This window comes from Mastigoproctus giganteus, chromosome 12 (genome assembly GCF_048544385.1).
Source record: "Mastigoproctus giganteus isolate SK-2022 chromosome 12, ASM4854438v1, whole genome shotgun sequence".
NCBI classification, from domain to species: Eukaryota; Metazoa; Arthropoda; class Arachnida; order Uropygi; family Thelyphonidae; genus Mastigoproctus; species Mastigoproctus giganteus.
The window spans coordinates 61,286,830-61,301,917 of NC_143586.1; the positions used below are offsets into that span (position 1 = coordinate 61,286,830).

Genomic DNA, 15,088 nt, shown 5'->3' on the forward strand with positions numbered 1-15,088 from the left:
AAATGTATTTTCAAAGGCAGAAATCAAAACGTAATAATATATATTACGTGAAACAAATCGATCGATGCACATAGACTTGTAGTGGTATGCTGCATCTAAATTACGACATTCCAGTTCGTTAATCGACTACAATATTTTCATGGAAAGGGCAACTGTGTCAAGGTGTAATTCACCTAACATCAGAAACCGAATTCAATTCGGAATAAAGAAAAATCATTTCCTACATCTTTGATTACGAAGATTCCAGCGATCTACACGGAGAATACAGAGGGAGGGATAAAATAGAAATCGGAATAAGTTCCATTTCTTGAAGACCCCAACAGATTTAAGAAAGCCGTATTTTATTTTTTAAAGAACGTCTGACAAGCCATCTTTGGAAGTTTCTGAGGGTTGTCTTCATTCCTCACAAGGTCACTTCAGATATAGAAAAAAAACTGTCGGGGTCAGCTAACACCTGGTCACTTTGGATCCTTCCAGCGACAGGATCAGGCATATTCTAGGCACAGGAAATAATCGGGAAGGACGACAGGGGGGAAACAGACTGCGGCACTTCTTTCTAAAAGCAACGGTCACAAAAATACATAAAAAACGGTGTCGCAAACTAACACTGAAGCCCTATCACTTGGGGACTGCCACACGTATCCCTCAGGAACACAACGAAATCGTGTGGACTGTCCAGCTTCAGTTCTGTAGTCAGTCAGGGTCAGTTCACACGTATTGAATCCGTGTTTGTCGCAGACTCGGTACAAACGTTCAAATACTATCAGCTCACGTGGGGTTCTTCAGAATTCTTTTCTGGCGGAAGTCATAGACGCTGCGACAGAAGAAAACCATTTCGGCAGATACACATCCCCATGGTAGTCTCCCATAGCGGAAGTAACCCTCGACAGGGTCAGGAACTGGACAGGATCGAATCAACCCTCCGTCTTCCATCATGCGAAGGTGAGCTCGGTATCTGGAATAGAAAAAGTTGATTCTAAATATCATCCGAAGTAATTAATAAATCTTTATTTCCTCTTTCTATAATTTAGATTACGATACTCGTTTTTTCTGTTCAGATGTACACTGGCACACAGCAAAGACTTGCCTTCCTTCTTAAAGAAGGATCTTTTATTTAGGTGTTTTTCAACATGAAAGTTTGTTCACAAAGGAAATGTCAGCAGATTGCCATCATTTGGGAATGTTCTTTCGTAGAGAGAAATAGAAATAAACACTTAGATTTAAAGATGACTAATTTTCCTCTTGTTTTGAGACCCTGCGAAGTGGCTCAGATTTTCTGTTATTTAAAACGAAAATAATACTGTTGGTAGTTTAGTTACCTGTTTGTCGAACGCACAGAGAATGCCAAGGTCCTTTTCTTGTTTATTCAGTATTAATTACAGTTCGTGGGCCAACTAACATCCTTTTGTGAACTGGGTGTGTATCATAAAGGTGGAGTATGTATGAAACTGGTTACCTGGACAGGATATATAGAACTTTCTAAACTGGGTGTCTCCAAATTCTTGAATCGGATCAGTATTGTTTTTACTCTGATTTCCTTTCACTGCATATGCTGGTATAATAGATTAAAATGAAGTCGCGTACCTTTCTTTTATACCAGAAAACAGGTATTTTTACCGCTGTATTTACTGTCAACTTAATAAGGGACAACGGTGGAGTTGTCGAAGAATTACAAAATTCTGGGTGAGTTATCGAAATTGGGTGTTACTATAGTGTGCAATCTACTGGACGCTATATTGTGAGAATACACTACAGCGTGAGGGTTACCGACACAAAGTTCGGGATAGATTCGACCGAAAAATGTTTAGTGTACGTTACTGTACACTCTACACTAAAAAAAAAAAGGTTATGTTAGTTCACGTCACCAAATTTGAAGAATTCGAGCGAAAGACTGTCCATAATGTTTGGTATGCACAATTTTACTTGAATCAGTCCCGAATTTGGTGGCTTAAACTAACCTGACCTTTTTACATTATATTCCTATACTATACCACTAGTATTAGAAAGGTCAGATTAGTTTACGGCACCAAATTCGGGACGGATTCAAGCGAAAAAAGTGCATACTTAAACATTATGGACACCGTCTTTCGCTAGAATCCGTCCCAAATTTGGTAGTGTAAACTAATATAACCTAACCTTTTTTGGTGTAGTGCACAGTAACGTACACCAAACATTATTTTTCGGTCGAATACGTCCTGAATTTGGAGCCTAAAGTAACATAACTTAGTGCCAGTAGCTTGCACACGGAGTCCAGTTGACCACACGTATAGTAGCACCCGAAGATCTTGATTAAACCGGGGTTCGAGCCCGTGACCACCAAATACGGAGAATGCGGAAAGGTCAGGGAATGACCACCGCATATCCTCGGAGCAATATGGCCTTAGTTGCTAATGCTCCTAAAAACCAAAACAACAACAGCACCCGAAGTTGTTTTTGGAACGTGCATAGCGTGTCGGCATCAGATTGGAAAGCACTGGAATATAGGGACAAATGTTCTTTTGTCTACAACAGCTGTTTGTTCCCAGATACGGCTCGAAACTATTACTCTTGATATCTTCTTTATGAGCAGGACCTTTCCTTCTCCGAGGTATTGGCCCCCAGAAGTTTCGTTGAAAGCCATTACAATTTCTCTGACATGTAAGGTCTGTACGCTCAAGTTTTCTTCGACCGAAATGTTGTGGTCTGTGGCACCTTCGCAACTCACATCGCCCCCCCCCCCCCCAGCAAACCATCACTCAAACAGCACTATGGCGACTCGTTTTCATCTTACAACTCCAGCAGCCTTCCTTAAGCTGTGAGCGTAAACTTTAGCATTTTAAAGATTTTTCCGTGTATAACTGGATCAATGTTAGTTGCAGTAGCAGTTTTGCTCAAATTCGGCTGATGACATAGAACCTCTATTGCAGGCAACCGTTTTTGAACCAACTTTAATAGTGTACAATTTTATTTATTAGCATTATTGTATCACTTTATATTAAGATATCAAATCAATGCTATTGAAAATCGATAAATACATGGTGGGATGTATCAATTTAAACAAATGCATGAAATTGACTTCATTAATGTAAATATTATATTACATCTAAATGACTTGTTCAAACATATCAATACAATAATAATGAATCTTCAGATTCATAAACGTTATGAATTTTGCCGATCATCACAAGAGGGATTAAAAATTAAAGGAAATGGGGAGGGGGGAAAGAGGATGGAATTCATCTGAATTAGCGTCAAGGCGAATTAAACGCAAAATTATCTATCCTACTAAAAGAGCAGTTATCTCAGTCCAGACAGCCATGCCTCGAAAATGAACTTGGACTTACCTGCAGTATTCGGCAAACGTTAGGACGTAGCATTTATCTTCGATGCACGCTACGCTGTTAACGTCTCGATGTTTGGAGGCAAAAACTTCATCTTCCATCTGTCCTGGTCGTCTTCCTTGTTCCGTGTGTTCTGGTCGGTAATACCACAGAAGACTCATCATCATCTCGCCTGCAGAAGGAAAATGACAATGCAGTATAGTATTTCTCATTGAAAATTCTGCCAAACCTACAATTATTTGCATTCTCCCAACGCTCAACAACAGTTTCCTAATAAGCCATGTCATGGTTCAATTCGTATGCTTACGGGATGATGGGCACATGAGCAAAGAGGACTTTAAATATTGAATGACTCCTTCGAATAAATAAAGTACCTTTTTAGAACTGAATGCTCGCTTTGCATTATGGAGTCAGTCAGAAAGACTACGTTCCCTTTCGAATTCAAGAACAGCTGCCGCCTAAACTGTCAATTTGACAATTTTACTAACCACACAAGACTTACGAACCTGGCTCAATAAGAGAGCAATCAATAAAATGCATTTCCGTTAATGCTCTGTACAAGCGCTGCTGCCAGATGTTTACAACACTACTGTTAACTGTCTTATTGTGTTAATTATCTAGCTAGGGACTCAAACACTGATCAATATAACCTTTCCCTATCTAAAGTTATCCAAACAAATTATCCATCTGGGGGGCCGCAGGTATTTGCGCGGTTGTAGTGAGAAAATCATTTTGTGATCATACAATAACTGACATAACAACCATCTATAAAAATAGATAAGATGTAATAAGTTCGAAGATAAACAAGCTATCGTTGCAAAGTATGTTCGCTTCTTTCAGGCGTATAATCAATTAAGGTGTTTAAAAGAAGAGCACCTAAACATAATACCATCAACGCACACTCACATAAGCCATATCAGTTTAGGTTAAAGTTCATGAAGATTGTCTCTGAAAAATCTTCCATGCAGACATGTAAACAAACCTCGTTTTCTTAAACATCATCATTACTAACAACACTACTTGTACAGTGCGCTACATGAGCAACAGCTCATCCGCGCTTAAATCATTAATTTCATTCTTAATTAATCCTTTGCCGTGCCCCCCCATTTTCAAATTTTTATAATTTTTTCTTTTCTCCTTCGTTCTTTTTTTCTCCCCTTTTCCCCTCCTTTGTTCTCTCTTTTTCCCTTTTTTTTACGAACTGTAAACTCAACTCAACTTAACTTTCAACTCAATTGCTAATAAATAAAATAACTCAAATATAAATAAAGGTAAAATAGCTAAAAAAAGTAAATAAAAATAGCATCAGTGCAAATTAAACTCTTCAAACTATATACATATTTACCCTATATACAATGCATTAATTTCTCATGTTATATTCCTTAGCATAATCCAAAAAAAGCTTCATACCAAATTCTATTCTTAAATAAGTCACTGCGGGTGTATGAGCAGCCTATCTCAGAGAGAAATATTTCTCTGTTCTGTGTAACTTGCACAATTTTGCAACTCATCCGTATCTTCAAGGTGTTCACATACACACCTCGGATCATCTATTCCCAGCTCCAACCTTTTCCTCATTCCATGCCCAGTTACTATCATTGTAGCCATCAGACCCAAGCCCGACCATATATCCATTTCTCTTACTACCTTCACTCCAGGTAGGAAGGCATGTGACACGGTTCCACCTTTCTTGCCAAATACTATATTTCTTGTTGCAATCGTTTTCTATCTTTAAATCCTGCTTCCTATATACCTTATTTTCCTCAATACAAGATTTAACCCCCAATATTTCTGTCCTCTTATTTTTCTTGATTGCATACTCCATTACTCGTTTAATTTCAACCAAATCAATTGGTTTTTTTCCTGATACCACTTGTAATGCATCATTTGAAACAGTTCTACACGACTGCGTCACAGCCAAAAGGACAAATCTGAGCAGAAATTACGTGACTATTAGTCACCCTGTGCCTCATGTAAGGATACAGTTTCAGCACCTTGTTTGGCCAGGCACGAGCCACTGGGCTTTAGGAAACCCGACCTCATCAAGAAATAGGTGCCAGGATTGTCCTATCTACACAACTCTACTCCCCATAGAAGAAGACGACTGCTGGAAAATTGAACCTTCAAATTTTTATTTTTCTGTATCGCGGTCATTCTTGTTATTTCATATGCTGTACGTTGCTTGGCTGTAAATATTTGTGTTTATGTAAATATGGTGAAACTCCCACTTTTGTGTGTTTAAGCAGAAGGTATGCTTCAATTGTCATGGTATTAAGTTCTTACCAGTTTACAGTAGTAAAAGCGTTTGTGAGTAATTAATAACTCAAATATTCTTTATTCCAGATAAAGTGTACTTATAAATCAGATATTATGTATTTTATAATTGTAATATAGATGTATATTTTGTAACATAGTTGTATATGTATGATCACCCTCTAGCCAGTGGCTGTAACCGGGTGTTCTCCTAAGAGAAATAAACTGATGATAATAATAAGTCACAATGGGCACAAATAGAGATCCAGGGATTTCCCTTCACCCCCCCCCCCATTCTACTCTACTAATCTTCCTTATTTTAGAGTATCTAACCCGCACTTTTTCTTTCAACTTCTGCACGTGAGGCAAAAAGGATATTTTCTCATCCACATGTACTCCGAGGTATTTGATTATGGGGGCATATGCCACAGATGTTCCTAATATCTTCAGAGTGGGCCTTCTTTCACTCAACCTTCCTCTGAGTAGCACCATTTTAGTCTTATCAGCAGATATCTTCATCTTATGCATTATTACCCATCTTTCTAATTGCCTCACAGCTTTCTTCGACCTATCTATTTCTCTTCTTGCATTACCTCTCGCCATTATTAATAGGTCCTATGCATAAGCCACCGGATCACATCCGTCCCGCTCCTGAACTACTGGCTCATCACCACATTCATCTATACGGGCCAATAATTGACCCTTGCGGGGATCCTCTATCCACTTGTGAGATTTTACCATATCTTGTAACTACTGTTACACTCCTCTGATTAAAATAAGACTAACACACCACAGTACTGCCCAGAACATTTCATCTCTCAGCCTTGCTAAAAAAAAAACTGTCACCGCATTGTCAAATGCCCCCTTAAAGTCGATAAATATACCAATTACATACTTCTCTGGAGCCTCTTGAACATGTCATTTTATCAATGGCATCTTCAGTAGATTTACCCCTTCTACAGCTATTCACTCCACGTTTTCCATAGTATTCATCCAATGGATTCATTAGCAATCTCTCCAATAACTTTTTTCCATTACTGGCAATAAAGCCACTGGAGGGTACGAGCCTGGGTCCGTTATTTTTCAACAACATATTTATACGGTCCTCCTTCCATCTCTTTGGAAATGTCTTTTCCTTTAAACATTTATTAAATAATACCAGAAGTTCGTTTCCCCATTTCTCTCCAAACTTCTTAATCATCTCGGGTAATAAACCATTTCCAGGAACTTTCTTCAGTTTCACCTTCCCCAAAGCTTTTCGGAATTCTTCCTGCTCACTCTTTCCTCTTCCTGTTCTCCTTCATAACCAATATTCAAACTCCTAATTCTTCTTTGTTCCCTTTCTCAATACTTGGGCGGTCCCTTGGAAACAACGAGGAGAGCAAACACCCCACAGATGATTCCCAATCAATAGTATACTGATCTCCTACTTGTATAGTATGGAATACCTGTTCCACCTTCAGTTTTTCAAACAATATATATTGTATAGCAACCCCCATACATCCTTGTTCATTTCCTCCTTAACATATCTCTTCCATGTTTCTCTTTTTTCATACTGTATTTTAACAGTATACTCCTTCTATATACTGCAAGTACTGTCTTTTCAAAGCCTCTTCCTCCTCTAATATTCCCCTCCTTAATCTTTGGTAACTCCTCGACCTGTTCACCCTCCCCATATCCATCAACTGTATTCCACCAAGGTACAATTAGCTGAAAGAAATCTCAATTTCTTTCAGCTAAGCTGCAATCTAATTCATTCCTTTCTTCACATAATCTCCTATTTACAATATCCTCATTTTTTTTCTAGCATATGGAACTCACTGCGAACCCCTCCTCAAATTCATCCCTTCTATTCATTTTAATATCTTGAATTTCATGGCAAATATATCTATGATCACTAGTAGACCAACCTTCTTTAACCCTCCAATTCCTAATTCTTCCCACTAACGCATTAGATATTGTTAAACTAATACGGTATTTGACCCCCCCCCCCTTGCGTACTATGAAATGTAGAAGCTGGCCTAACTCATTTACTATATTCAATCTTATAGTATGATATTCTCCAATTTCCAAGAATACTGTAAACAAAGGCAAGCCATTTTTGTTTTAACAACGTTCTCTTTAAACAACTCACTCACTCCTAATTCTGCTATGAAAAGCATCGCATATTTGTTTTCCTCTTCTTCAGTATTAGGTCTCTCAGTGAAACATGGTTCATACGCTTAAAAGGAGTAACGTTAGATAAGTTTAATTTATCCTAAGAAGCAAAATTTAATCGTTCATTCAATTATCAAACTAGTAACGTTTGGAGAAGACAAAGTAGACATCTGTCAATTTAGTACTTCAGTATACTTTAAACTTTTAAAAAGTTTAGATAAGTTAAAGGCTTGTTCTCGTTAGCATATTTAGGCCTAACATCATATACTTTACTTACATGCCAAATATTGAGAATACAAAGCTTGAATTTGCTAAATTAAATTTCTGCAAATTTATTTCATTACTAGGAAAGGCTTAGTTACACTACCAACATGAATTCTACAATTTCAGCCTATAAATGGGTCCTTTACAGGACCCACTGTTAACTGTACAGGCTGGATCTTAATGTCACAACCTCAAGTACTGCAATAGGTTAAATCAGTGTTTCCCAAACACGCGAAAGGATTTAGAAAGAAAAAAAATAACTTGTTCAACAGTGCTGTCAAATATTCTGTAAGATAAAGAAAACGTGCAGAGATTCATTGTTTATATTGGCTTGATGCAGGAAAGGAGCCTATCTTTATTGCCGGCCTTGCTGTCTAACGAATGTTTAATGATGGATCTTAATTCAGTGCAAGTGGTATGCTCTGCATGTCGACTGGCTTAGAAGGGAACTACGGATTATTATTTTAATTGGCATCCGTACCAACGGTAATATCCTTGATTCCATATTTTCAATTATTTCGCGTTCACCCAATTAATTCTTTATTTGTCATACCAAACTAAATATTGTTACATTAGTGACAAATTCCCTTCACGGCAGTAAATGCCAGGGGATCAACCATTTTTTTTTGTACAAGGAAAAAAAAAAAAAAATGGAAATCACCATTGAACTTAAGTTCACTATACACAACTATTAAAGTCAAATACACACTAACATTCTTTGCAAAAAAAGGTTTAGTGCAATTTTTTTGAATTTTACAAACAACACGCATAAAGGGCACTTCCAAAACACCAATTCTGTGTGCTAGAAGGAAAATGCAAATGTTTTGCACACTACGTCCAGCTCTAAAGGATGTACTGCACAGGACAATGTTTGGTCCTATTTTGGCTGCATTTTATTTTTACACTTGCATAACAACCATCATGATTGATTTTTACGTGTATTTGAGAATTAACTTTCCACTATATCGACAGTGTGACACTTTTGCTATTCTTTTCTACGAGTCGCTAGTGGCAGTATGCGTAACTCAAGAGCACACGTTACATAACGTAGTGAAGACATTGAGTGCTGTTGCCACAGAAAGGTGCGTGAAGTCAGTGAACATTCAAAAGTTACTGTTTAAAAATGCCTTATATGGAGGTCACGTCTGTTTATCCGAGATCTAAATGCGTTGACCAATTTCAATGAATGCAGTTTTGCTAATTTCAACAGCCTGAATTTCCTTGCAAAGTTAGGAGATATCTATGTCCAAGATAATAGTAAATAATTATATATATTATAAATGACATTTCTGACATTAAGAAAGGGCAACATAAGAAAAATCATTAAAAAAAATAGGATCACAATGAGAGCTGTGCAGGTTAGTGAAAAAAAAACAGCATTTGAGATTACAAGAATAAAGGCAAAGAAAATAGGGAGGGGGGGTGAAAGAAAGACTAAATGGGAAGTAAAATTTAAACAAAATAAGAGAAATTTGTAGTGAAGAAAGATTACAGTAACACGCTGATGAAGGGAAAAAAAAAAACAGTTTCCTGATGCTTAATTAATTAGACAATCCTACTATTATCCAGACAATTTTTTGTAAAATTAATATTCTTTTGCATTTAGAAGCAGTACTATTGTTGTTGAGTGGACTGGTATCCTTTTGCACAACTTTAAGATGACTGTTCATGATTACAGGCTGGCAATGCAAGGTTGGTGCCATTACAGTTTTGGCACCTTTTTGAAAGTGTTGGCATCCTTCCTTTTTTGGAGGAAGAAACCCCAATGGTGAGATTGTGTGATGCTGTTATGACTTGGTTTCCTGTTATAAAATTTTTGGTTTGCAAAATGAAAAAAACCAGGGACAACCAATGAAAGAAAGCTAACATGAGAAACTGGGGAAAACCCTAATTCCACGAACACAAGTTAAGATCAAACTGAAAAGGAAAAAATTACATTCTGGTTTGCAGGATTAAAAAAAGCAAGGTCAACTGTCTTACACACAGAATGAGAGTTCAAACCAGAAATCTGAAGGCCATATAAAATGCTAACATTCAAGGTATGTTTCATGATCAAGAGGAATTACAATAGTCTCAAAACTGGATTCATGTTCAGAGATAGGAAAAGAAGGAACAGCAAAACAAATCACAAAAGTGTCAAGAAGGAAGAAAGGTTTCCATACAAGACCTAGTGGATAAGAAACAATACAATAAGGTATGTAGTAGATTGGAATTAAAAACATGTAGGATTAAGTGTAGAGGAAAGTTTCCTCTCCCACACACTCGATGGTAGTTTGGAGAAAAAACTATATGTACATATATGAAAATCAAATAATTGTTTGTGTGTGTGACAACTTAAGTTATACAATTACAAGATTTGGCAAATATGTAAATATATATAACGAAATACTGAAATTCATTCTGAACGGTTTCGGGTGAAGACCTCATCAATATCCACATAGCAACCTTGAAGATGCCTTGTGATTTTTGCAGGATCAAAACTAGTACGCCCATGAAGAATTCGCCGATTATTGAAGGATACCAGATCACCAGGAACCGTATGAAAAGCCAGCTCAGAACTTGGTTTCCTCATTTTATTGGCCACCAAAACTATATAAGCATGATAAAAGGGCATAGCAAGATGAGAAGGAACTTGTAAAGGTACCATCGTTCTGGTATTATAATGAACTTCTTGAGCCGAATATCTTTATCAACATATAATAGGAATTGTCTGACTATACTTCATAGTGACCTTTTTAATAGAAAATGTAACTGGAGTAGATGATACGATATGAAAGGCAACAGGCTTTTTTAAGCCACTTGGCTATATAAGACCCATCCGCAAAAAAAAAGGGAAAAAAAATTCCCTCTGAAGTCCTCTCCACTTTCTTCAGGATCATTTGTAACCCTGGAGTTTTTTCCCCCTGTGTAATTCATATCAGTATGATGTTCATAGTACATGCCAGGGTAAGCTAAATTATTTTTATCGCTTTGAACGGGTTTATAAAGGACATCAAAAGTCTGACCCCAGATTGTTGTTTTTACGTAGGCAAATCGATTCGCAATGTTTATCTCATCTTTATTACAAGGAACATCTCTCATAATGGCAACATCATTTGTACACCATTTCTAACAAAGTATTGAAGGCCGTAATAAGTTTCCATCGCTTCTTTATATGAGATTTCAGGCATATTTTTCCAAATAGAAACACTATCCCAGGGCTCAAGAGAAGGCAAATGAGCATGTTCATGTCCTGATTCAAAGCTGTCTAAACCAAAACTTCGATCACAAGCGTGATGACCTTAAAATATTATTTTCAAAGAATGGCTTATTGTGGTCATAGTTTCAAGAATTCCTGCTTTAGAAGAGCATTAGCTGCTGTACTGGTACCTCTTTTGTGGAACTGTCTCACAAACTGTATAGGCACTGAGATGAATGAGACAAATTCAGTTTTTGACATGATGAAGAGCAGTTACTAATTTCCAAACCGAATATATATTTCTACAAACCATATTAAATCTTGTTTATTAGCAGCAAAAGCTTGCTATGTCAAATATAGTGTATCAGCATGAGGCATTGCATATCCATAAGGAGCGTCATGGCTTCTCAGTGCTGGGAGCTACTATTGGATAAAACGGTCCTTAACTTTTTCCTTTCATTCAGAATTTCATTATTACTAGCTATCATTCAAAATAGCTCTGTTTGATATTGTACATATTTTTTTTAGGTTAATTTAGAATCCACAGACGTCAGCGTATCATAATTCATTACATTCCCTTAGTATGACGTTGGCTTTTCCATTTCTTGCAATATTTAGTAGGGACAGCTTTAGAAATAGTGGTACATTTTGTTCTGAAATATATCTTAGAGTATATCTTTTGATGAACTGCACAGTAAGGTTTTTAGTAACTACTTACTGCTTCCATGGGATAGTATTCAAGTTCTCATGTGTGATTTCTGTTTGGATTGTAAGTTAGGTCAATCGACTGATTGTTTCCAGAAAGATATATTGTAGCAGAGTTTGCACATCTTCAGAAATTAGAGTTGAATTTACAATCCAAAAATTGATCACACACACATCAGTCCAAGCAAATATAGAGTAATGTAGTGAGCATTATTCCATCTTCACATCTATTTAACGAAGCATTCTGGAGGGGCTAGAACTGCTACCTGTCACGCCAAATTTTTCAACTACTAATTAGAGCAACATTAAAAAGAAAAAGCTGCAAGTATCGTCTCTGCATTTGTCTCATTGTGCTTTTGTAATCGCGATTAAAAACAATGGCAGCTTTCACTAATTTACTGGGAAGAGGGCGATGCTTTGGCTCTTATTTCTAGTGGTTGGTATAATCGAAGTAATCAGTTATGACCTCGATTATGCTCATAATTACTTATTTATAAACTATCAGCAACGAGAGTTAGGAGTGGAAATTGCGTAATTAATTCACTGGAAATGAAATGAATGCGTTTTGCGAAAAGAAAAGGACAAAGTCTGTGGTACCAATTTTAGTACGGTGAGACGAGGAGTTAAACGAGTCAAAAAGACTCAGTCGTAAATCCGAAGAGTTGGCAGATATTCTGGTTATTAATTATTATTGTAACAGTCTCCGGGCATGTCTGTAGAAGTGTTTTCACGGGCCGATTTGCATATAGTGCGGGCTGAAAGACCCTAGACCAGCGGTTCTCAAACTGTGCGTCGCGACGCCCTGGGGAGGCGCCATAATTTACCAGGGGTGTCGCGGACGATGTAATAGTTATGTAATATTTCCATGGCAAATATTAAAAATGTATTAAGAATGACTTTTTTTTTTTATTATTATTAGATATCTACTACTATTTGATCTGTACACTAGCGTAGCTACCCTTTTTCGGGCCCGCAGGCAAAGAACATGTTCGGGCCCCAACTTAATGAAAATTGGAAAAACAGGAGACAGCCAAAGAAGCCGGGCTCGGAGGCAATTGCCTTGCCTGCCTGCCTATATGGTAGCTACGCCACTGGATCTGTATTATTAATATAAATAATTATAGAAAACATTTTGGGGTATTTTTGACGAAGAGAACGCATTGTTTCCTGACCGTATTCTTGGAATCCAGTTACGAGCATATTAAAATAAGAAATTGCACAATTATTGATGTTTTACTTCAAGGTCAAGGGAGGCGTGGGCTAAGAAAGTTTGAGAACCGCTGCTCTAGACGATTTTAAAATTCTGACTGAGATCGGCTAACTACAGCCTTGGAAATTTCTCCAGTCACGATGGTACTCGAACCCAGACCTCTCCAAACTAGTGATAAGTGGCTAAACCTTAAGCTGTCACGAAAGACATGCTAAAGTTATTAAATATCTCAAGAGATGGAAACATTTTCAAGGGATGCAAAACAGCAGAGGTCGCAAGTCAAAAGGTTATTTCCACTATGACTTACTTCAATTGAGTGGGAAGGTAACAAGTTCAAAATATCTGGGAGTCTGTCCTTTGTTAATGAACTGCGCAATGAGGTTTTTAGTAAATAGCTACTGCTTCCACAGTACAGTATAGTGTTAAGTTCCAGCGGAGAATGACAAAAGAAATAAAGGATTCGCCTTATTTATCCAACGATAAACCCAGTATTCAATCCAAAAGAGAGATGTCTTGGGGCCGAGTAGCAAAAGTGGGATAGGGAGAGTGCTGCCTTAACCATTCGGCTAAATGAGATATATTACGTTTCTTTCTATGTTGTTTTTTGAGACGTTTTTATTCATGAAAAATCTGTTTACTTCATATTCATTCATTTTTAATGAACAATGTTAAACATTTTTAGTTTTATTCATTAAAAATGTATTCCAGCGACTACAAGAGAGCCTACAGTATCAAAATTTAAGATGGCCCTGTAGGGGTATAAGGAACCTCCTGATCAGTTCTCCATCCCACATCAAACAAAGACCCAGGTGGCGAACAACGGATTCTAACTGGAATCTTCTAATTTATATGTTGGAAACATCTAGGGTCTTATTTTATTTTTACCGGTAGCTGAGCAAATTTTAAATAGTTCCAGACTAATGAATTGCCGTGTTTTTTAAGGCACTGGGACCTGGTCATATTAATGGAGAGAATAACTTTAGGCAATGGATCTACCTTTAATGCAAGAAAAAGTTCGAAGACAGAAGCACTTCACTACATGTAATGAAGTGCAATCTTTATTATGAATGGCTATATCAATACTGAAGACAAAATTCCAGAGAAGATTAACCCTCTATTGTTCCAGAGTACGGATTTGGAAATACTGTCAGTAAGTCGTATCTCGAGTGGTCAGGCCCGAGGATTCAGAACTACCACGTGCTTTGAGTGACCGGGGGTTCAAGCCCGTGACTTCTCCATATAGTGCAGTTTATTGTATTATCCCTACCTTGTGAACTCCTCTGACCGTGTGGTCGTCCTGGAGTATAAACAGAAAACTTAAGCTCTCCAGTTTCTCTGCATTCAAAAAATTGGCTTAATTTCCTTAAAATTAGATGGTATTAAATTCGAAATATCTATTTACTGCTTTTTTCGTTAAGTCCAACTGGGTCTTACGGTTGAAAGCTTTTTTTTTTAAAGCGAATCTTTTGAGTTGACTCCATTAGGTCATAACTCATCTAATGGAAAAGGAACTTCTAATTTATTCCAAAGAATAAATTAGTTCATGCGTAACTGTAGGTTATCCTGTTTAATAGGTTAAATAATTTTGCCGAACGGGCTAGCCGGGTGGGTAAAGTGCCTGGAAGGGAACCCAAAAGTCGCGGGTTCGAATCACGCCCCTGGCTTGGATCAAAGTACTGCAAAAACCTTGGAAGATGAATTATGGCCACAGAAGCAGATGCCTCTGTGATGCGCCAACAACTAGCAAAAAAAAAAAGGTTAAATAATCTAAATAAGTTTTTTTCATATATTTATTTAAGATACTTTTCTTTTTCAACAGGAAAAGTAAGCAAAAATTAGAGGGTAAAAGATTCTAGTTATGACTTATGTAATAGTAAATTACTGGTTAAAGCGATATAAAACAAACTATCTTTAAAATTTGTCATTTTACTGGCAGATATCCCTGGTTGCAGAATTAGTTCTAGTTGTTTCCGATAGATGGCTGCACATGATTATAATCGA

At 37.2% G+C, this 15,088-nt stretch overlaps 1 protein-coding gene across 3 annotated transcripts in view; it reads right to left on the reverse strand.

The window, feature by feature from the left end:
• LOC150077101 (uncharacterized) overlaps positions 1-15,088 on the reverse strand; it is a 527,433-nt gene continuing 512,345 nt past the window's right edge. For all 3 annotated transcript variants that reach the window (XM_090386534.1, XM_090386535.1, XM_090386533.1), the window contains 2 exons: positions 3,324-3,492; positions 1-955 (listed from right to left, as the gene is read on the reverse strand). In XM_090386534.1, the coding sequence (XP_090242660.1) occupies positions 769-955; positions 3,324-3,492 (356 nt within the window). In that variant the 3' untranslated portion in view covers positions 1-768. The remainder of the gene's footprint in view (positions 956-3,323; positions 3,493-15,088) is intronic.